This window comes from Schistocerca gregaria, chromosome 2, assembly GCF_023897955.1.
Source record: "Schistocerca gregaria isolate iqSchGreg1 chromosome 2, iqSchGreg1.2, whole genome shotgun sequence".
Taxonomy (NCBI): domain Eukaryota; kingdom Metazoa; phylum Arthropoda; class Insecta; order Orthoptera; family Acrididae; genus Schistocerca; species Schistocerca gregaria.
In genome coordinates, this window is record NC_064921.1 from 351,196,238 (window position 1) to 351,219,017 (window position 22,780).

At 37.7% G+C, this 22,780-nt stretch overlaps 1 protein-coding gene across 2 annotated transcripts in view; it reads left to right on the forward strand.

The window, feature by feature from the left end:
- LOC126337033 (enhancer of mRNA-decapping protein 4) overlaps nt 1–22,780 on the forward strand; it is a 120,110-nt gene that overhangs the window by 29,928 nt on the left and 67,402 nt on the right. For both annotated transcript variants that reach the window (XM_050001335.1, XM_050001334.1), the window contains exons 5-7: nt 5,966–6,125; nt 15,671–15,969; nt 17,085–17,274. In XM_050001335.1, the coding sequence (XP_049857292.1) occupies nt 5,966–6,125; nt 15,671–15,969; nt 17,085–17,274 (649 nt within the window). The remainder of the gene's footprint in view (nt 1–5,965; nt 6,126–15,670; nt 15,970–17,084; nt 17,275–22,780) is intronic.

A 22,780-nucleotide genomic window follows, 5' to 3' on the forward strand; every position in this document is an offset into this window, starting at 1 on the left:
ATGCTGAAGATTAGATGGGTAGATCACATAACTAATGAGGAACTATTGAATAGGATTGGGGAGAAGAGAAGTTTGTGGCACAATTTGACCAGAAGAAGGGATTGGTTGGTAAGACATGTTCTGAGGCATCACGGGATCACCAATTTAGTGTTGGAGGGCAGCATAGAGGGTAAAAATCCTAGAGGGAGACCAAGAGATGACTACACTAAGCAGATTCCGAAATATGTGGGTTGCAGTGGGTACTGGGAGATGAAGAAGCTTGCACAGGATAGAGTAGCATGCAGAGCTGCATCAAACCAGTCTCAGGACTGAAGACCACAACAACAATAACAACAACAACAACAATGTATGCAGATGATACAGCAGTGAAGTAGAGATTAGACAGTTATTTGTGGAGGTTGTAGAAGTGGCATCTAAATGTGGCCTAAAATTAATATATTTCGATTTCTGATTGTTTATAGTCAAAATGTAGAGATGGATAAGACAAATAGTCACATCTGATAATCACAAACATTGCTTCGAACATGTGGAAGAGTTCAAATTTCTGGGTGCAATGATTGATGAGCAGAATCAAGACAAGTAGTAGTGGAAAATCAGACTGGAAAATGCGAACACAGAGTCTGTGTCCCGAGACAACAGGGAAATCCAGAAAAACATTTTTTCCCCCCATCTTGGAGAAATTTGGGGAGTTTTTCATTTTTTAGTTTTCAGTTAAATTTTTATGATTTTTGACTAGTAAGAATTGATACTCTAACAAGTTTTACTTTAGCCCACTACTGCAGAGTAATACAGCGGCAGCAAAGTGTAAACAAGAGAATAACACCAAAGTGAAACTTTAGTTGCAAAGAAAATGCGCCGTGTATACACACACACACACACACACACACACACACACAGTGTGTACACACACACACACACACACACACACACACACACAAGCGCCTGCCTCCTCCAAAATGTGTCAATACTTCTTAACAATAAACTGTTTTCGAGCGTTTTTCTCATGGACACTACCCATTGGGTTCAACTGCTCTTCCAAGTCCTTTCCTGTCTCTGACAGAATTACGATGTCATCGGCGAACCTCAAGGTTTTCATTTCTTCTCCATGGATTTTAATACCAACTCCAAATTTTTCTTTTGTTTCCTTCACTGCTTGCTCAATATACAGATTGAATAACATCGGGGAGAGGCTACAACCCTGTCTCACTCCCTTCGCAACCACTGCTTCCCTTTCATGCCCCTCCACTCTTATAACTGCCATGTGGTTTCTGTACAAATTGTAATATAATGGGTCATATGTACTGAAAATTTTAGTTTGCGGGAAATTGACTTTATAGAAGAAAACTTTTGAAATTTGTTGCTTGCAGTTAATTAAAACTGTCCTGCTGCATATGATGGCCCTTCTTTGCCCTAGCAGGTCTTCCAGCTTATTTTTCACCTCCCTGGATGTTTGTCGTGCTTTCTTGTCCATATTAGATGTAGACCTGTCTGCATTGGCTATCCTCATTTTATCGCAGTATTGCAGCCCAGTGATCATATTTTCACCAGGATTAATTCCCAACTTTTTCAGTACCCAACACTTTCAGATATTACCACAATTGAATGTATTAACAGCATCATGAGCTCCTAATTTCATTGTACCCATGCCTACAAATACAGTTTTAGGAAGCTGGTTCCAAATTACGCTGTTGAAACATTCATTTGGATTCTGTGTTTGCCCAGGCAGACATTTCCTTAGGTCAGGATGAGCCAAGTCTCTGAAAATAGGTTTAGTTGCTGTAATAACAGCAGCAGGGAGAGAATGCTGGTGAGAATAAGATTCTCCAGTTGCCTGAGCCCTATTGTATTTGCACCACGAATTTTCTCTTGATGAACACAATCCATGACATGACTTATCATTGGTAGAGGACTTACGGAAGAATATGGTCCAAACGTCTTTCTTCATTGCCTCCAGATTTTCTTTATTTCTCCTAATTGCCTGCCTGTAGTATACCTGCAAGTTTTCTATTTCGGATTTAGTTAACCGACCCTGTCCGGTCAACAATTTTCCATCTTCTGATTTATTTCCTCTCATATCAATAGTTAATTTTCTCATCCTTGTTCCCAAACGTTTTTGAACATGGCCTAACATTCTATTTTGCTAATAATGACATCTCCATATGGCTTAGAGTTAACCACATTGTTGTGTGCCTTACTGTCACCATCGCCCAAATATTTGGTGTACCATATCCCTCTTGTTTCTACGGAGTGATGAAATATTTGTTGTACTCCATGAACTTCCATACCACCACTTGTTCCTCTAAAATTAGCCACACAGTTGTGCTCTTTACGTTCATTGACTTTACAACATTCGTAATATTTAGAAATTATCTCCACATCTAACACTTTACCAGTGTCTACACTCGTGGCAGTCGCTACTCCATTCAGAGAAGCATGTCCTCTTTTCTGCCAGCTTTCATCAAGTGCAACTGCAATATCCGAACATCCATCATTTTCTTCCACTGCTTCCCTAGCAGCCAGTTTCATGCTTTCCTCACTGACCTCACATACAGCTTTCTCTAATATTGCAGTCAGTTTTTCAAATTTATTTGGTGGTTGATGCAAGTTAATCACTGAACAAAATGTTCTCCCTGCAGCCATACCCTTGCCAATATATTGTAAGTCATAAACTAATCTAGTATTGATTTCATAAGGGCCACTTGCATCTGGTTTTGAAGAACTCATAAATGAAATCACAGCTGAGCATTTAGTGCAAATTGAATCCAAAGCAATTGCTAGGCCTTTTCTCCCATTGGCACTCTCACAAATTTTCACACTCTGTGACTCACCACACTGTCTACATTGTACAAATTTAGAAATTACATCTGATAGTATTGTCAAATTTATAATAATGTTGCAGTAAATTCGTTGTAACTCTCTTGAAATGTTGAGAGCTGCTTTGATGACGCACATGTTGAAGAATTACGATTAGAAACATCATTGCCTGGTGACATAACCTCTTGTACAGAAAGCTTTCTGAACTTGTTTCCCCTAAATTGTTGTTTCTTGAAAATGCCTTTAAGTTTCTTCATCTTCAATAAACACAACAAAACACACGTAAACAAGCACTGCAAACATAAGTATAACAACTACTTGCAATCACACTTGAACAAAACTGTGTTTTTGAAAGTGTGTTGTTTACAAACAGCAGAAACAAAAGAATACAGACTGTTGCATTCCAAAGATAGCCAACACACTCTGCAATGTAGGGGATATAAATGTCTAAAATATGTGTAGAAAAGAGGGTGACAGAAAAGTGGACATGGTGCATAAACACATGTGGTAGGAAAATGCTTGAAAAAAATTTTTGTTTAGCAAAGTCCTTTTCAGAGTATTTAAATAAAACCTTAATATGACGAAAACCGAAAATTGATTTTTTTCGACCTGAAGCACAGTGTGGCCACCTTAAAGTCATAAATAGGGAAAGTAAAGACCCAGAGCTGACGCAGGTAAAACACTTCCTGTACAGGAATGAGGGAAATGGTACGTTCTGCATAAAATCCATACATATGCCTTAGACATCGTCATTTTGCTTGGAATTTTCCTGTACAGCTTTTATCTTTTTATAAAACATTTTGCTTCTTAGAATATGAACCATTTGCTCAGCAACAATCACTCTTTTAGCTGAATCACAAAGGTAAGTACCTTTTAGTTTAGTTTTAAGTTCCTCATAATAACCACAAACATCTTTTCCAGGTCTACCAAATATGTAATTATAATTTTCATGGAAAAACTTTAAATAAAATCCATATTTTACATGCATATCAGGGAACATCTCTTAGAAATAGCGAATGCATGATCTTTTCATTCAAACCGGCCTTAAAATACTTCATATCTCTGTTTGCATAGCGAGTAACTTTTACCTCGAAAGATTCAATGTGTTCCTTTATTTGATCACTAACACCACCTTTTATAGCTCTGAATCTGCTTCCCATGCTCTTACCCCTGTTGTCTACAGGAGATTTTCCTAAAAAGACAGGTCTCCTAATCTTCAAATCCTTCTGTCACTCTTAAGACCGTGAATACTAATACAGTTCCACACCCCAATATTCTCTTTCCCTAAACTTGAACATGATATTTGAAGTTCTTCTCTGTACTTTTTGGATTACTGTATCCTTCATTGGGCGTCTGCAGGTAATTTCCGTAACTTCCATAAGACCTTGTAGATATCCATCTTGTGCATTCTTGCTCCCAAATTTATTGAACATTTCCAGGATCTCGGCTCTGTTGATCTCATCAATGGATTCAAAACAGTGAAGCTTACAATTGCAATAGAAGAAATCAATTTTTATAATAAACAAGGGAAACATAGGCTTTACGTTTTGCTGTACAAACACAAAACATTTTGTTTTTAAATTCATACTTATTTGCAATTTTTCCCCGTTGCAGTTGTAGGAATGTCCATTGTAGTTAATGTACGCTTCTCCTTGTAATATAGCTTTCTTTATTATGATGTGTTCGTATTTATCATAATGCTGTATGCCTTTCCTCTTGTTATGGCTGTTACCTTTTTTGTCTATGCTCTCTTTTCTGGTTTAATTGCCACTACTAATGAAAGATTAGACAACCACACAAGATTTGTCTTACAATATGGTGTCAACAATAGATCATGAAATCAGTACTGGCAAAATCTGATTGTTGTTAATGTAGGGACATAAACCGTAGGCTACTTCCAGTGATTTAAAAAATATTACATAAAACTAACGAGAAGATGTGGTATGAAAACATCACGAGTCATGGACTCGTGACATTTTTGTACCAACAAAATATTTTGGCAACAATTTTCTTGGCTTTAAAGACAGAAATTCATGACGTTCTCAACACAGATAAATGCGTCTACAGATGGAGAATTTAAAAATACTGAAATTTGAATTTGTGAATATTGGACTCGTGACATTTTCATAACTTATTCAGTTCTTGTTACATATTCATATGGAGTGATAGTGACAGCTGATACAGGCACAGGATTCAGATTGGGACAAATGCCAAGATGGTTTCTTGGTAAGGGCAAAGCCAACTTCTTTACCAGATTTCCTGAATGTAAGCTTGTGCATCAATTCTAAAGACATTGTCTTTGACAGTCTTTCCTCTTTCCTTCATGGATGATGTGTGTCTGCAACAGTCCATTCTAGTAAATGATTTTGTGAAGATGAATGTATTATCCACCATAAAGACTGCTGATGAGCAATCCAGGGATGCACTAGATATATGCATTGCAGCCTATAAGTTATGACAAAAGGTTTTTCTGGGTGTCAGTGCACTTTGTTCTCAAGAATGGAAATTTACTGCCAGTAAAGTTCTTGAAGTGCCTTGTTGATAGTATACTTAACTCTACCAAATGTATGGCAGCTATGGCTAACACAATTGTCTGTTACCTGTTTTGATGAAAATGTTTTCCCGTTTTGTTACTTTTATTATTATCATGATTATTATTTCAAATATTTATCTCAAGCTTCGGAATTATTTTTGGATACTGCTGCATGTCGAATATCTTGTGGTCAGCATTTGTGTGGTTTATAGTTCCATATATTCACGTAACTCCTGAAGCTGTTCATCATAGATGATATAAATAATATTTTCTGATTACAATGACGAGGCTGTGTATAGTCTATTCCGTATGAAGTCCAGTACTTTGAAAAGTATATTAATTGTCTTTGTTTCAAGAATGCTGAACTAGTATATTTAACGAATGCCTGTTTTCATGAAACATTAAATATATGCATTAAAGTGCACAACTGTTGATTTCCTTGCATGTAAAATGAAATGTTATTCATAAGTACATAATATTGCGGCTGCAATACTGCAGACAGAATCTAAAACTAGGTATTATTGTTCAGTAAGGATCTTCTTCATCCACACCATGTTTAATTATTTGTTCAGATATATATGATGTGTAATAGTGATGCCTTTTTTCCTTCCTGGACAGCTGCACATTACTACTCCATGTAGAGAATGGAAATGACTCTGTACCAGCAACCAACCACAGAGTTGTATGGTGCCCTTATGTACCTGAAGAAGACTCTGATAGTTCTGAGACATCCTATGATGATGTTGCAAAATTATTGGTGCTTACCCATGACTCAAAGGTTGGTAGTGTGTGTGTGTGTGTGTGTGTGTGTGTGTGTGTGTAAATTAAAGGACTGTTGCTACTATTATTGCTTTTCAGACATATTTACAACCCAGTTCTTCTGTCTGGATTAATATAAACTGTTTTTGTTCCATTTGTCTCATGTTGCAGCTATTTAATTTACTTTGATATTGTGGACTAAACCCATTTGGTTTATTACTAGGATCTAGATTTTCATGCAAATGCATATTTTTTTTCTTTCATTTGAAAAATATTCTCTTCAGATAATATGTTTGATTTACTTCTTTTCGTATGTTTTAGGCATGGTTTTATAGTGCTTATAAATGCGTATTTTGCCTGTTTTCCGAATAAGCTTGGTATTTTTGAGAATGTTTAATTGTTCTGCATTTTTAAAATTAAAATACTTTTTCTTTTTAAAAAGTATGGACATTTTAAATTGTATGTTAACTTGTTCAGTTGTTGTCAAAGCTTATTTTTATGTATTTATTTCTGATTTTCCTTTCTTCCTGATTCGCGGCTGGGAGTTAACCTTCGCACTTGCTTATGTAGTATGTGGCATTGGTTTGGGAACTGCTCTGGTCTTGCTGCTGAGTTGCACTAACATGGCTACTAAAGGATTAGTCGAACTGCGTCTTTTGGAGCTGCTTACAATGTAACACCAAGCAACAGTTCTACTTTGTTATTTAATTTGTATGTTTTTTTAATGATTCATTTCATAATGTTAACACATTTAAATTAAAACAACACTAAAGTGACGAATGACTTGTTACCTGCCTTCAGTTGACTCCAGGTTCTGTGTACAGAAAATCAGTTCATGTTTGTAAGGAGTGGTGATTACTGGTAGTGGCTTGGTGGTGTGTTTTAAGTACTTCACAACTAAGTATGATGCCAAAAGTGGAAATAAGTAATCAGTCTAGATTCCAACTGTATGAGCGAGAGTTTGAAGGTAGCAACAGATGGCAGAATTCTTCAGTGCAGAGAGAGAGAGAGAAATGCATACATATTTAAGGGATTATTACTGCATTAAAACTCAGACCCTATTCATAACCAAAACAATTCTGATAAGTCACAGTTCTCATCAACACAAATGTTCTATATTCTGTGTGAACATTGAGAGTTGACATGACATTTATTTGATTAAGTTTTTGTTCGTTTTATCATAAAAAGGGGAAATAAAGGTGGCACACAATTGTTTGGTTCATGATGTTGTTAGCCTCTTCTAGAAAGAAAGAAAGCAAGAAATAAAGAAATAGGGGAAAAAGGGGGGGGGGGGGGGAGGCAATGGTATTTACTGTGCCTGAGGCATTGTTCAGGCATTGTATAGAGGTGGGCCTCATAATGGTTTTTGTGGTCCCCGTCACTTGAAGTGGTTTGTGGCATAATTGTGTAGTTTATTTCTGTGTTGTGTGAAACATTGTCCTAAAAAACAGGAAATCAAAATAGAAGCACTTGTTGGGATATTGAGTCCACTAAGGGATAATATTAATAGGACTGTAAATTAAGTGTAGTGATATTAATGTTATGACCATAGATATTATAAATCCTATAAATTTCACCTTTAATTAACAAATTCACTTTGAATTAACAATACTTGAGCTTGATTAAGTGTAGTAACATTAATATTATAATCATAATTGTGTAGAAATTTCTTGAATTTCAGTTTAAATTAACACAGAAATACATCTGCCATCCTTTTCCTCAAAAGTTTCTTCCAAAGAATTGAAATGCACCTGGTGAATAGGAGGGATGTATGGTAACAATTCTAACATGTCCTTTTTTGTTCAAATTACTGACTGGTTGTGTTTCAGTATTTTGTGGTTCCTGTTTTACTGTTGAACAGGACTTGGACCTCCTTTTCCTCCTTTCTGTATGTTCAAGGTGAGAAACACTATATTGGCATTCTTCAGAAATGTGTTGTATCTTCATAAGTTCAGATCTTCTATACAGCAATCACTCTGGAGCTCTACAGAGCCAAAATCAGCATCATTTAGCTGATATGAGTGCACACTGCTCATAAAAAGACGATCGGGAACATCTACTTGAAGTATCTGTCACAAGATTCGAACAGGAAAGTGCCATTTTAAAATTTCTATTTTGTCCAGAGCAAGCATCACTGTACATTATTATATGTTTTTTTGTACTAGCCACTTGTTTTGTGTGTTTGACCATGTGTTATGAAATTTCCTGTGATCCTCTCAAAACTATAGTTTCGTCCAATATTACTACTGACGATATAGTGGAAATAATATTGTCATTATTCCATCCTGAATTTTCTTCCACTGTTCGATTTTGCGTATAGTTTTGTGCCATATAAGTTTGAAAGCAGAGTTAGTTCTGAGGCTGTGGTGGCCAAGATTATGACAGTAAGAGTTGTCTTTATAATATGCTACTGAGAATGTTAATTTTATAAGTGTAAAAGCATAAACTTCTTCGGAATTATTACTTTCGCACTTTCCTCGAATTTTGTGCGGACTTGTCTCTTGTTAAATGTAATTCATGTTGCATTATTTTTTGTTTTCACTTCAGCAACAGATGTCCGTTTCATAAATATCACAAACTCTTCTTGCTGGATGCAAACTTAGAATCAAATCATGATTGAAAATCTTTTAGACTCTGACACTGGTTTAATGTTATCTTTTTTTTAAATATAAATTGTACATAAGTATGATGATAAATTCAGGACTCAAGTAACATCTATTAAGATTTTCTGATAAAAAATAATGTCTCGTGACATGGAAAACTTTCATTGTTGGAATGAATATAACTCACTACACGTTCTGGAGCTCCATAGAAGGTTTTATGCTGGCTTCTTAAATCACCATTGGGCTCCTCTCCTTTCTTTACTTTTTGTTTACATTGAGTCTTCATACCATTGGAAATTTGGGAAGTTCTCCGGAAAGACTTTTTACAGACTGGAATTGAGTAATTTTGAACATGTAAATAGTATTTGTTGATAAGTCTTTTGAGGTCAAGGCCCTGTTCATAGTCTTCTTGCTGCAGAGATTCTGATCTGAGATTCATGCAGGTAGACATTTTGAGAGTTAAAAGATTCTGTTTCCAAAAACTACCAAAAATTCCTTTCATTTCTTCTTCAGTTATTTTTGAAAGACATTGCAGTCTACAGTGGCAGTCATCAGCACAAAATAGTGTAGCAGGAGCTGTTTTACCTTTTCTGGTAGTGTATGCTTCACCTCCATTCTTTTTCAGTTTTGTCTTCTCTCTCTGTCACATTCTTCCACCTGATTGCTGTTTCTCATTTTCTTCATTACACTCATTTTTGGGTGGATGATATTCTGAAGCAGAATCTGAAATTTCTCCCTCTTCATTCATGATTTTTCTCAGCCTTTCTGAATTATTCATGTTACCATAGACATAAGCTCATACATACACCAGTAACAATTGCCAAGTAATCACGCTAACAGTTTAGACAACAATATAATAATATAAAAATTGTTTGAAAAGGTTTCAACAATGTTATCATATGGAATTTACTTGAAAACAGTTTTGATAGTGTTAAAATAAAACAAACTCTGAATAATAACAATAATAATAATTATAATTATAATAAAGGAAAACTTCATGATAGTGGAACAGAAAATCTAATATTGTTTCATAGTGTTGTGGTAAGTCAGTTGCTCCACCTTACCATAACATACAAACAGAAAATCGAATTTTGTTTCATGGATGTGCGGTGCAAGTCAGATTTAATTCATTTCACCATCATGTCTTATCATACAGACAGTTTCACAGTAGAAATTGTGGTTCCATCTATGATGCTATTGTGCGTACAAAGACATAAATCATTGTACCACCCAAAACAGTGCATTTTCTACTAAATAACATATTACTTAGCTCATTTCTGCCAAAATCTGACTTGCACCATTATGCCATACACCCATTTGGTTATATATTTTCTAGGTGAGCATCTTGGTGTACCCTTGCAACCGCCCCCGGTGTAAAACCTGTCCTATGCACCCTCCCACCACCACCTACTCCAGTCCTGTAACCCGGAAGGTGTACACGATCAAAGGGAGAGCCACATGTGAAAGCACCCACGTGATTTACCAACTGACCTGCCTGCACTGTGATGCTTTCTATGTGGGAATGACCAGCAACAAACTGTCCATTCGCATGAATGGACACAGGCAGACAGTGTTTGTTGGTAATGAGGATCACCCTGTGGCTAAACATACCTTGATGCACGGCCAGCACATCTTGGCACAGTGTTACACCGTCCGAGTTATCTGGATACTTCCCACCAACACCAACCTATCCGAACTCCGGAGATGGGAACTCGCCCTTCAGTATATCCTCTCTTCTCGATATCCGCCAGGCCTCAACCTCCGCTAATTTCAAGTTGCCGCCGCTCATACCTCACCTGTCTTTCAACAACTTCTTTGCCTCTGTACTTCCGCCTCGACTGACATCTCTGCCCTTAACTCTTTGCCTTTTAATATGTCTGCTTGTGTCTGTGTATGTGCGGGTGGATATGTGTGTGTGTGTGTGTGTGTGTGTGTGTGTGTGTGTGTGTGTGCGTGTGCAAGTGTACACCTGTCCTTTTTTTCCCCTAAGGGAAGTCTTTCCGCTCCCGGGATTGGAATGACTTCTTACCCTCTCCCTTAAAACCCACATCCTTTCATTTTTCCCTCTCCTTCCCTCTTTCCTGACGAAGCAACTGCCAGTTGCGAAAGCTCGTAATTCTGTGTGTGTGTTTGTGTGTTTTGTTCATGTGCCTGTCTGCCGGCGCTTTCCCGCTTGGTAAGTCTTGGAATCTTTGTTTTTAATATATATATATATATATATATATATATATATATATATATATATATATATATATAATGTGTGTGTGTGTGTGTGTGTGTGCGAGTATATACCTATCCTTTTTCCCCCCTAAGGTAAGTCTTTCCGCTCCCGGGATTGGAATAACTCCTTACCCTCTCCCTTAAAACCCACATACTTTCATCTTTCCTTTTCCTTCCCTCTTTCCTGACGAAGCAACCACCGGTTGTGAAAGCTCGAAATTTTGTTTGTGTGTTATTTTATTGTGCCTGTCTACCGTCGCTTTCCCGCTTGGTAAGTCTTGGAATCTTTGTTTTTAATATATTTTTCCCATGTGGAAGTTTCTTTCTATTTTATATATATTGGTGAAAGGTATAGAGGGGAAAAACGCATCACTTTTTTCTCCAAAGTGACAGGTTACACCTTAACATTGAAGTTTTTTAAAGAAATTTATGAATAGTTATTTTCGTGACAACATTGTTGTGTATCCAAATAAAATGTAACAATGAAAATAGTTTTTGAAAATATAATGTAATGGGAGAGACAAAATAATCTCCTCAATATGTGGTGACGGGAACACACACATATAAAGGGCATGAAGTTTTCAAGCTATTTGAGCCAGTTGCTCCTTCTTCCAGCAGGTGAGTCTAAGGGGATGGAAGAGGGATGAAGGAAAAGGACTGGTGATGTTCAGGAAAAGAGGTAGAGCTCAGTAAAGTTGCCTATAACCTCAGGTCATGGGAGGCTTAGTGGACAGGGTGAGAAGGAACAGCTAATTGTTGGGGACTGTGCTGGATGAGATTTGAAAACCTGAGTGCATAAAGATGGAATGTGGGGTAATAGGCAAGACAGAGATTATTGCTAAACCATTATGCACAAGGTAATAAGAACAGAAAGCAAAGAGCATTGTATGTGGTGAAGGTGGGAGGGGCAGTAAAAAATAGGCAGGTCAGAAAATGAAAGATATAGAAAACAAAATGGAAGTGAAGAAAGGAATAGATACTGTAAATAAATGCTGAGACCAAAGAAATGAATGTAAATTAATATCAGGTGGGTGGTGAGAACCAAGGACATGTTGTAGTGTCTGGGGAAGAATTCAGCTGGCACGTGTGGTGAAATAGGCATCAAGGTCACGGCTGTCATGTTGCAGAGTATGCTCTGCAACAGGATATTGTGCATTGGCAGTATATATCCTCTGCTTATGCCCATTCACCTTAACTGTTGGTAGTCATGCTAATGTAAAATGCCGAACAGTGTTCACATAATAGCTGGTATATGCTGTGTTGTTTCACAGGTGGCTCTTCCTTTGACAATATATGTTTTGCCAGTTACAGGCCTGATATAGGTGGTGGTAGAAGGGTGCATAGGGCAAGTCTTATAGTGGGGACAATCACAGGGGTGGGAGCCAAAGGATAAGAGAGGTGTGTGCAGGAGTAGTGTAGTGCCTGACTAGGATGTTGCAGAGATTGGGAGGTTGATAAAAAGCTATTCTGTGTGTAGTGTGCAAAATGTTGAATAGAATTGACTCATTTTAGGGCATGATTGTAAGAAGCCGTAGCCTTTTCAGCGTAGCTGGTTAATATATTCAAAACCAGGATAATACTGAGTGATAAGTGGTGTAGTCCTTAGCTATTTTCCAGAGAAATCTGCAGTATTATGATTGTATGTAATGGGCCAAGAAATCTGCTTTTGAACTGGGCTGATGGGATAATTACGTTCAGTGAAGGCCAAGTTGAGTATGGTGGTGTACTGCCTTAAAGAGTCTACATCTATTCAAATATGTTTGCCTCGAATACCAAGGCTGTACAGGAGGGATCGTTCGACATGGGAAGGATGGCAACTATCAAAATATGAGTACTGTTGTTTGTTAGTAAGTTTAATGTGAACAGAAATATGTAGCTAACCTTCAATGAAGACGGGATAAACATCAAGGAAAACGGCATAGGGTTTAGAATAGGCGCAAGTGAAATTTAATAGTGAGAATATATTTAGGAATTCGAAGAATTTTAACAGATCAGACTCGCCAAGGGTCCTTATGGCAAAGATGCAATGAATGTTTCTAAACAAAACAAGGGACTGAAGGCTTATGGTTGGCATAGGAAGATGATGTCCTGTTCCCATAGCTGTACCCCTGATCTGTCTGTATGTTGACCCCTCAAAGGTAAAGTAGTTGTTCGTAAGTATAAAGTGTTAGTTGTTGGTAAGTATAAAATTGGTAGTTAATGGCAAGTATAAAGTTGATACAGGTATGCAGGAAGGATAGACTTGAAATCATGCAATGCAGATTGAGGAAGTGTTCAGCAGCAGAAAGATAATGCAGATGGGGATGTTGGTATAGAGGGAAGTGGTGGTATCAGTGGTGACAAGCAAGATGTATGGTGGGAGTGGGACGATTTAGGGAATGGTTGGTGTCCTTAATATCCAAATACAATGTAAGGTGGCAAATGTCTAAAATTAGTTCATAAATGTCAGTGCAAACTGCAGATGAATCAGCCTGTAAAAGGAAAAGAACTGATTACAGCACTGTGCGTCACATTGTCTCCATTCACTGTGTTCACTAATCTTGCATCTTTTTACAGGCTGAAATGGCACTATTGTTGTTACTGGAGTGGGGTTTAAATGTCTAAGCAGTCATTGTGACTCACTTATTGTATACACTTTTTAAGCAAATGCTGAATTAGTTCCTACAAAAATGTCACAACTTACTTACTTTTCTTTTCTTTTCTTGTCCAATGCAAGCTGGTGTCATTTTTAATGATCTAAAGTCAGTGGCATGTTGAAATATAACTTTCATATCTTCAGTTGAATACCACTGCCTGCTGACATTTTAAAGTCCTTTCTGCCAACACCATGGGTAATTGTGTTTAACTTGTTAATCAGTCTGAAATGTTGATGTGTGGTATGGTATCTTGCAGCATACACAGACGTGCGTTTCTGTGTACTTAAATGATAGTGATTAGTGTTCCTCTTTTGTCTCTAAATTTTTTCTTACCTTGAATCCCATTACACTGTTTCTATACCAGTTGAGTGCTCTCTTATCATTTTGTTCAATCCTGTGTGAAACGGCAGATCTATTTCATATGTGGTTTACACTGGAATTGTTGGAAACAAAACCTGTTGTCAATTAGTCAAATGGGAGATGGTTTTGGCAGCGATATGAAAAGTTCTTGTCCTGGTTTTGAGATGAGATGATGTTGATATTAATGAACTTCTATTTTTATCTCAGAAAAACACTTGCACCCTATGTTCTCAGTTGTGGTGAGTGTATTCCAATGTGTCTCTTCCCTTGCAGCTTTTACTCTCTACAGGCTCTGCAGTACCATGGAAGTTATCCCCTGATATCTTAACACGTCATATCGCCCTGTCTTGTCAGTGTTTTCCATATGATCCTTTCTTCATTGATTCTATGGAAAACCACCTCATTCCTTAACAGTCCACCTAATTTTTAATATTCTTCTATAGCACCACATCTTAAACGCTTTCATTCTCTTCTTTATCAGTGCCCCTACAGTCCATGATTCACAACCATATTATATTGTGCTCCAATCGCAGATCTTCAGAAATTTCTTCATCAAATAATGGCCAATATGTGGTACTAGACACTTATTTTGACCAGGAATGCCCTTTTTTGCATGTATAATCTGCTTTGTTGGGTCATGTGCAGAGGAGGCTACAGATCAGTGGCTGCAAAGGAAAGAACTGGATGTGAACCCAATGCTTCACTTGAAGATAACAAGTAGGAAACGAGCCAGTATGTTGAGACAGCACAACATAATTATTCTGCTCATAAACTGGAGAACCGGGGTTCGGGAAAAGATTAAACTAGATGAACAAGGTGTGGTACATTGCCTTATTACCTAGAGGAGTACATATCCATTATGGCTACCAAAGCAGCACAGAGTCTTTTAAAGTCTAACAGAGTACAATAAATTCACTTACATCGGAATACATTTTTTTGTATATTGAACATGACATCCCTGATACAAGGCTTGGCCACATGGTGATTCTGATTGCAAACTGATTAACTGTTGTAAAATAAACCTAATGAACATCAACAAGGGGTGACAACATTTCATTTGGACATTTCCACTGGAAAACTCCACATAGAATACACCTACAATTTCATTTATAACTGCGTGAAGTAATTTAGTTCTTTGATAGCTTTTATGATGATGTCATTGTTGCAGTTGAAATGCAACAGCCTCATCCTGACCACAACTGTAGCAGGTATACACACAGTCTGTGGAGGACATTCAAAAATTACATGTACCTAGGAGTAATTGTGCTGTCAACCTTGCCAGCATGGACGGGGAAACAGTTTACAATAATTACATTGTTGACTAACACATGGTAGCAGCGGCCAGCCAAATTACTGACCCGTTCACAGCATCACAAAATGCCATGTCATTCCTTTAAAAAAAATTTTGCTTTGCATTGCACCATATATGACTGGAAACACACAAAGATACATGTGCAGTTGGCCAAAAGGATTAGGAAGGAGGTGATGGATTTTGTAATAGAAAGATGCTGAGAGGGGTACTGCTCCATGGCATCAGGATTACGGAAATGGTGGGTGTTCATATGCAATGACAGGCAGGGATTCTGTCAGTAAGGAGATTTTCTTCATTTTTGTCATTTCCCGTAATATGTAAGGTAATGCAAACATTCCTTTTGCACAGTGTAATGATCCCTAAAACTTGAATTATACAACTTTTACTATATGTATCATATAAATATGTGAAGTTTTACTTGTGCGTTTTTCAGGCGGAGTTGTGGAATGTTGGAACAGTGACAAGCCGTTATGGTGTAGGTCCATTGCGACCTGATGATGTGGAAGAAGGGTATCTTGCAGTTCAGGAACACACTGATGCCATTGTTGATGCTGCATTCTCACCAGATGGAACAGCTTTGGCTACTGCTAGTAAAGATGGAGATGTGAAGTTCTTCCAAGTTTATATGCACAATGGTGGGAAACCGAGGTGCTTGCACTTTTGGCAGCCACACGATGGGAAACCTCTCTCATCCTTGTTTTTTCTTGACAATCACAAAGTGCACAATCCAGAGTGAGTAGTTCATATATCTTAATATTCAGGTTAATTGTTGCTCGTTTCATATAATTTTTTGTGTTTGTGAGTAAAAAAAAAGTCCTAATTGTTAACTTTGCAAAGAGGGGGATCTGAGTGACTTAACTTCCTTTCTATCTTTGTGACTTCTTCTTAATCCCTCTTTCCTACTGCTAAAAGAATGAGCCACTGGCTCTGAAAGCTTACAAATTTCCTTAACTTTTGGGTGTGTGTTCTCATGTATCTGCATCGTGAGATGATATATCTACCCAGTTACATTATATTTTCAGAATTTGAAAATTGATAATTTTCATTTACCTCTAAGTTCTCCATATGCTGTCATACTGAAGAATAAATCTGTGACTCTGAAAACTACATTTGTAAGTTTTGCTTTTCCTCCTACCTTTCAACTGTATCAGTGGTAGATCATCTTGAAGCAATAGCTGATCTGTTCTTACTTTATGATAATTCTGATGCTTCACATATTATAAAAGTTATTGTATTTCCTCAGAACTGGGACACTGATTTGTTGTATTAGCAATATCTTACAGAATGAAAGATACAATGGAACTTCACTTTATTAATTGATAATTCTGGTTAGCCTTAAATTTTCTTGAATTGAAAACAGTATTTCAGTCTCTTAAAAAAAAGCAAATCAGGCAATAACAGCAGTGAATTTCAGTTATGTTGATCTTTGGTTTTCATGTATGTACTTTAAGTTGTGGTTGTCTTGGTCATTTCTACTGTTTTTGACATGCAAAATTTTTGATTTGATGTTCAAAAGATGTAATGGTGTGAAAAATCACTTTTTGTGGGTAGCCCTGTATAATAATAAACAAGACAACAAGAAGTGTTCCTCAGAATGTTTTTGAAAACAATTAAATGTTTCAATTTTTAAATGTGTTGGCTGTGGAAAATTTATTTTCTCATACCATTGTTTTCACTTAAATAAAATTATTGATGACTTCAGGAGAGAGAAATGTAAAAATGTTTAAATTTTCTTTTATAGCTCACCGTTGAGACACACTGATATTCTTATTTTGTTCTATCAGGTGTGGTAGTTAAAGCTCTGTGTGTAGATAGAATGCCTAATACTATGTTTTTCTGTATTATAGTACTCAATTCTGGAAGTTCGCTATTACTGGAGCAGAGAACAATTCTGAATTGAAAGTTTGGTCTTGTGAGTCCTGGACATGTCTTCAGACAGTTAAATTTAAACCTAAAGATCAGAATAAAGGTATTGTGCTCAAAGCTGGTCTGGACCTTGGAGCAGGACACTTACTCCTTTCCGATATCTATAATAAAGTGAGTACTTAGTTGATGTGTAGGTAAATATTTATAATCATAAGCAGGGTGAGTACTTATTGACTATAATATCCTTGAAAAAGTAATGATAACTGTATGTTTTCAAAATATTTTGTCAATGAAATGACAGGTCTGAACATGTGCGACAGAAATCATGATATACCCCCACTGGCGTGAGATCACTCCATGTTAACATTCCATATTTTCTTAATATCAAAGGTTGCCTCGCCATCATTCCCAAAATCCCTTCACATGAAAACAAACCTTACATCTGCAGAAAGAACTGCAGTCCAGCACCTAAAAATTGATCCAAACCTTATAATGCTCCCTGCTAACAGAGGGTCCACCAATGTAGTTTTAAATCACAGCAATTACCTGATGAAGGGACTCTGATTCATCCACCTACAAACCCTGCCCAGTGACGTCATACCAAAAATCCAACAGGATCTCCAGTTCTTCAAATCCTCAGGCCCATTCCAGAACGCCTCCCCTGTGAGTCTCATCTCTCCTCACCCCTTCCACTCTCTTCATTCCTACCTTTCACATTCTCCCTAAAGTCCATAAACCAAACTACCCAGGGAGCACTATTGTGGCCAGTTACGGTGTCCCGACTCAGGGGATCTCTGCTCCTGTGGATCACCACCTACAGAAACTATTACCCGTAATCTACCCCATATATAAAAGATACCAATTGTTTCCTTCACAGACTATTCACAGTTACTGTTCTTTTACCACATGGCACCCTGCTCAGCATTGTTGTTGCCTCCCTCTATACCCACATCCGTAATTCCAATGGCCTTGCCACTGTTGTACATGATCTTTCTCAATGCCCAACTAACTCTAAACCTAAGACCTCCTTCCTGATCACTGTGATCAACTATATCGTCACCCGCAAATACTTCACCATCAAAGGCATCATGTACAAACAAATGCATGGTACAGAAATGGGCACTGAGTGGCAGCATCCAACGCCAATCTATTCATGGACCATCTGGAGAAATCCTTCCTAACCACTGAGAATCCCAAACCCTTCACCTGGTGCAGATTCATTGATGACATCCTCTTGATCTGGACTGAGGTTGAGGACACTATATCCATATTCCTCCAGAACCTCAACACCTTCTTCCCCTTTCGCTGCACCTGGTGCTCCTGAACCAAATGAGCCACATTCCTCGGTATTGACCTCCACCCCAAAGATGGCTACATCATTACCTCCATCCACACCAAACATTCCAGTCAACAACATACTTCCACTTTGACAGCTGCCACCTATTCCATACAAAGAAATCCCTTCCATAGAGCCTATCTACATGTGATGAACAATCCCCCTCCATTCATACCAGGCATCTCCCAGAGGCCTTCACTGTCGAAATTAGTCTCCCAGTGTTGTATAGAAAGAGATCTCCCATTATTGGTCTCTCCAGTCACTTACCACCTCCCACATTTTCACCATCCGGCTACAAAGGAGCACTCTGTTTGTGACAGTCCCTCCCAGGACTGGAGCTACTTAATCAAATTCTCCATTATGGTTTTGACTACCTCTCTTCGTGACCTGAAATGAGGAATATCCTACTCTCTATCCTTCCTGTCCCTCTCACAGTGGTGTTCCGCCACCCACCGAACCAATGCGATATCCTTGTCCACTCTACTCCACTTCTTCTCCCAACCTCTCGCCAGATGGCTCGTATCCTTGTAACAGATCTAGATACACAACCTGTGCCATACCACCACTACCACCACTACCACCACCACCACCACCACCACCACCACCACCACCTACTCCAGTCCAGTTATAGGCATCACCTGTCCCATCAGATACAAGGTTATGTGTAAAAACAGCCATGTGATCTACAAACTAAGCTGAGAGAGGAGAGGAGAGAGAGAGAGAGAGAGAGAGAGAACGCGTGTGCATAAGCATATATGCGCGCATTCATTGATGAGTGCATATGCATGCATGTGCTACTTTAGGAGGTGGTCTTTTGGTGAAAGCTCAGATATATTGCAATTTTTTGTTGTATCTATTTGCGACTCTTAAGTCTCCTCTATATGTTGAGTAACAATGTATTCTTTTAATAATATTGTCATATTCTGTCTCAGGCTTTCCATTACTTAATTTTGTATGTGCTATGTTCAGTAGAGATACAGCTGATGGTGAGGTTCGGTCTTGAAGATCCGGCCAAGAGAAACTGAAGTGAAAGGTTAATTTTAACACCATAATACTGGTCCTACTTGGAGATAGTTTGCCTGTGTCTTCCTCCAAACATTCAGCTGACTTAACAAGTCACTTGCAAGGGGACCTATAGTTTGATGTGAACTTGAAACCAATGTCGAGGCATTTTCACATGCACAAATCATTGACAAAGTTTAAAGATTGAACCCTAAACCTTCAAATTTGTAGGTTCCATCCACTCTTCTCATAAGTGCAGAGTGAACAAGCCCAGTTTCATTGAATTTTAAAATGTTTCTAGACTCTGTCCTCTTCTCTGTCATGGAAAGTATTTTTCTTCCATGCCAATCTTCTCTGTATCGTTCCAATTTTAGTATATGTACCGCCTAAAATTAATTTGTTAACTAATGTAATCGTTTTTGTGATACGCACATCCTATAGCTGTGAGTGGAAGTGCAGTTTCTCATTTCTATTTCTTCTTATACAATGCATTTCACCCCTAGAAGTGTTTTCATTCTTCATTTCATGGAACTACAGTGTTCAAAGGTTTTCAGTGAATCTTAAGCTTCATCATTTAGGACGGCAGAATTTTTTGTGATATCATAGAAAGAAAACAGCTCCAAATTAATTTTTCAGATAACACTATCACAGACTGTTTAACATTTTCTCTTTCAGTGCTTATCAGTTTCTCTTTGTTTACTAACCATAATCACACTAAATTATCATTGGTATATGAAGTTGTAACTTTGTACTTCACTTACCAACAGAATGTGGTGGTAACGACTTCCTTTTTTAACATCTAACGATTATTTACTGTTATTACTGATTATTCTATTTCGCATGACAGGTTTCAGGGAAATAATCTGCATTTTTGAGTGTGTTTTTATTATTTTGTTGTAAGTTCTTTCCAGTGCAAACATGCGAAAAACCCTTCATTATTGTTGCTTTGTATCTTGCAGGTACTGGTTTATGGGAAGTATGTGCAGAACAAAAAGCCTCAATAAAAACATACTTTCTCCTGTTTGCTTTAAAACAAACTCTTCATAATGATGCAGTGGTTCACACTAAGCAAGCACCACATTTAATTTGTCAGTGTAATGAAAAACCAATTTGAAAATAGAAATTACTTCCCAAAATGTATCACACATCACCATCATACTCCTAAACATCATTCACACTCATCGTCATCATCCAATTGTAATTAACTATGGATATAGGCCTCTTTTAAACTTTGCCAACAGATTATGATTGACAGCTTTTCTCATTCAGATTTACTCTGCTGGTTTCTTAATGTTGTCAACTCACTTCCATTGACATCTCCAGGTCTTTTATTATGATAAGGAATTCAGCACAATCTCGGTTCATCATTCCATTTCCCTGTATGTCCAGCCTATCCCTGTTTCAATTTTGTAAAAGTTGTTTTTATGTCCTGTCATACGTTAATATCAGGTGCTATGGATAATAAGTTTTTGGAGATGAAAACTTTTTCTATTTTCATCCATTAACGTCTTCAGACATTGTTTTCTGCAGTAACTCTTCATTGAGAGAGAGAGAGAAACTGTTTTTTTGCACAGAATTGTGTAATAAGGATAATGTGCAGTATCCACTCTAGAACCACTTGTAGACTTCTCTTTAAGCAATTGGACATTTGACAACAGCCTGAAGTACATTTATTCCCTTATGGCGTTCGTTGTCAACAATCAGTCACAGTCTGAAAACAGGAACATTAATAAATATATTACTAGAAGGCCTTAGTGTGGTATAGAACGGAGCGAAGTTTTCAGGCATAAAAATCTTTGACCACTTATCCAATCTACATCTACGTTCATCTACTGCAAGCCACTGCACACTGTATGGCAGAGGATACTTCTCATTGTACCACTCAAATATGGAGTGTGGAAAGAATGATCATTTGAATGCCTCTGTGTGTGCTGTAATTGTTCTAATCTTGTCCTTACAGTCCCTCTGTGAGTGATAAATAGGGGGTTGTATTATATTCCTAGAGTCGGCATTTAAAGCCAGTTCTTGGGATGGGTTGTCTGTTTACAACATCCTGCCAGTTCAGTTTTTTCAGCATCACTGTAATGTTCTTCCAAGGATCAACAAACCTGTGACCATTTGTACTGCAATTCTCTGTATGTATTTTAGTCCTATCTGGTACCAGTACCACACACTTGAGCAATATTCTGGAATGTGTTGCGCAAGTGTTTTGTAAGCAATCTCCTTTGTAGACTGATTGTACTTCCCCAATATTCTTCCGATAAACAGAAGTCGACCACCTGCTTTATCCACCGTGATTTGTTTATGTACTACATGAATATTTCCATTGCTTATTGGGTAACTCTAATGTTTTGAACTTTTTGTGTGCTTAACATCAATGTTTCATGTACTGAGTGAGTATAAAGACTTTGTTTGATACATTGGAAATTTGATTTTGAATATAGTATTCAGTCCCAGAAATGAGCTCCAAGCTGTTTTTAGCTTCCTTTTGTTTCTTTAAATATCCATTGCAGCGGCAACCGGCAATCGTGCTAATGTGCTGCAGCGCTCTGTAAGTACTACACTTATATTGTGCCATTTCTCTTCACCTGTGAGCCAGGAATCACATTAAAAGAATTTCTATTTCTCTCCAGATATGTGCTGGTATGCAAATAAGCCAGATGAAAACATGTGTTGTAGCCCTCTCTCCACTATAATTATAAATCTGTGTTATTTGCTAAAATGGTCAGCCATGCTACAATAAACTCGGAGAAGGGAGGTAGCCATTTGTTTTAAACTGTGCATGCTTTGATGTGACGTCATCCCTTCCATCACTATGGGTGCTATGTTGCTCGCAGCAACAGATCAGTCCCCCCCCCCCCCCCCCCCCCCCCCCCCTCCAAAGTGCATATAAAGTGTTGTGCAAACATGGTGAATTCCGTAGGTGATCTGAGAAAGAGGCCCTTTTCCATTATATCTTTAGAGGAGAAAGCGAGTAGAAGCAGGTAATTGTGGCTTCAAGTACCTAGAATATTTTACCTGCGTGATCCACAAGAAAAGGTTAAATACTCTCCAAAGATTTGCGCATGGAATATGAGGAATTTTTGGCAGTAGTCGACATATTGGTGTTGTGGCCTAGTGGTGAAGTGCAGTGACTGGCAATTTGTTGGCTTGGGCTCAATTCCCGCCATTACCATTGGTATTTTTATTTTATTTTTTCCATTTTATTTTATTCCTTGCAGTGGTAAAGTATTAACTATAAAATTTAAATATATTCAAATAGTTGGGTTTATATATGTAAAATTAATATATTCAGTTTAGTTAGGAATTGAATATATTAATATTATGCTTGTAACTTAA